The sequence below is a fragment of the Eptatretus burgeri genome, chromosome 6 (genome assembly GCF_056783735.1).
Source record: "Eptatretus burgeri isolate ZD-2024b chromosome 6, Ebu_testis_v1, whole genome shotgun sequence".
Lineage (NCBI taxonomy): Eukaryota > Metazoa > Chordata > Myxini > Myxiniformes > Myxinidae > Eptatretus > Eptatretus burgeri.
In genome coordinates, this window is record NC_140966.1 from 69,637,556 (window position 1) to 69,639,454 (window position 1,899).

Consider the following 1,899-nt stretch of genomic DNA (forward strand, 5'->3'; position numbering starts at 1 on the left):
CGGCTCAGATTCCCGTCGCTCCGAGAGACCATCGCCGAACACGTCGCGGGCTAACCCAGCTCGACCACACACAGCGATGCGAGCAGCTCGACGAAGGCGAGCCTCAGCTCCCCCATCCCTCGAGAGAGAGTACGAACCACGGCAAGCCAGTGTCAGGTAACCTGGTTTTGGGTGTCGAACCCGTCGGGATATGTGGTGTTGAAGTTGTGGTTGCTGTTGACCACTGTTTGGTGTGAACGTCGTGGCTTTTGCAATGAGCAGCTTGGCCAGACCAGCGAGCTGGAAATAGTCTGCCTCCCTCCGCAAACGACTAAGCTCTGGGAAGTGCTCCGGTAGGACCAGCTGGTGGTCCCGCAGGTAGTCCAGTACATACCGGAAGAGGAATCCATCGCGGTCTATGAAAAACCGTCCGCGTCCATCTCTCGCCAACTCATAGTTTTCTCCTCCGTCTGATCCTCCAACTCGACCTCCGAATAAGTGCCACAACCTCGAGTCTGGTGCGCTCGTGAGGGTCGCCAACCGGGTTACATAGATCTGTCCACCAACATTCAGCTCAATGACCTCGGGGAGGAGTGGATCTCCTCCATTCGCCTGCGCTGGACGTTGCGAACTGCCAGAAGCCGGCATGGCCATTGCTTTCCCACTCTTTCCTGTCCTCTACCTGTCTTCCTCTTCTACATACATCCACAACTCCACTATAGCCGCTTTTACTGCAGTTTTCTAATGCACCACCAGCACAGCGAACCTTCTGAATGCACTTCCCACGTGTCACAACCTCTCCAAGATCTCGTGCACATACAATCTCAGTCTAGACTGGATGATTCTGGATTCATTCATCACTTCATACGTATATAGGCTCTCACCTCCAATTCTTCATCGGCTCCAAACACCGTGGCTCCCTCCAGCGTCCTCCCGGATCTCCAGCTCACTCTCTCCTTTCCTCTGAACTGTGACCAATTTTAAAGCCTACCACTGTACGTCTGTACTCTGTGCACCCTTCTTTGCTTGGCTTCCTGAGATTAGTCAATAAGTCATCCCTGCAGAGACCCAAGTCGCTCCCAGGGCTTCCCTGGCAGGACGCGCCGCGGCTGCTCCCTCTCCGCTTCGGCCAGGCATGGAAGGAGGGAGGCTGCGAAGGGATGAGAGGGAGGGATAGAAAGCTGGGCAAAGCGGGCTGAACATAGAAGGGGAAGGAGATGTGGAAGGTGAGAGGAGGGAGTGAGATATGGAGAAAGAGAGAGGGGTGGATCGAGGGGGGTGGGGTGGGAAAGGGTGGTGAGGAGGAGAGAGAGAGAGAGAGAGAGAGAGAGAGAGAGAGAGAGAGAGAGAGAGAGAGAGAGAGACAGAGAGAGAGAGAGAGAGAGAGAGACAGAGAGACAGAGACAGAGAGACAGAGAGAGACAGAGACAGAGAGAAAACTAAAGGTTGGAAAAAGACTCGAACAATATGAGACGCAGTACTTCACAAGGACTGTAAGGTCGCTCCCTCGGTGCAGCCAGCACTCCCTGCAGGCTCTGCAGCCCAAGAGATCAGAGCCTATCCTCGCTGCCAGGCATTAATACCTGTAGCAATTAAAGAGCACTCCACAGGGTTCCAGACAAGGTGGCAGATGGAGCGACGGAGGTGATCCAGCCTCGAGAAACCACTGCCTGGGCACATAAGGATCACATCTTGGTCGCTTTTAAATGGATTAGGGGTGAGATACGGCGGCGGTAAATGGAGATGGGAGATAATTGCGTCACATATTTTTTCCATTCTTTTGACAATTAATTATTTGGGAGGAAAATGCAATGAATTACATCCTGCTGCGCCTCTTTGAGGCCAGGCTACTATCACCACCACAAATGTCTGGATGGATTTCGTTACAAATTGGCTATGCAGTCAGTTTTGGCGAGAGGC

At 53.3% G+C, this 1,899-nt stretch overlaps 1 protein-coding gene across 1 annotated transcript in view; it reads right to left on the bottom strand.

The window, feature by feature from the left end:
* The window catches only part of LOC147025005 (BTB/POZ domain-containing protein KCTD12-like), a 140,510-nt gene extending 139,309 nt beyond the window's left edge, over positions 1–1,201 (bottom strand). The window contains exon 1 of the mRNA XM_085885558.1: positions 1–1,201. This exon is cut by the window's left edge and continues 175 nt beyond it. Within this exon, the coding sequence (XP_085741684.1) occupies positions 1–633 (633 nt within the window). The 5' untranslated portion in view covers positions 634–1,201.
* Between the last annotated feature and the right edge of the window lie 698 nt (positions 1,202–1,899).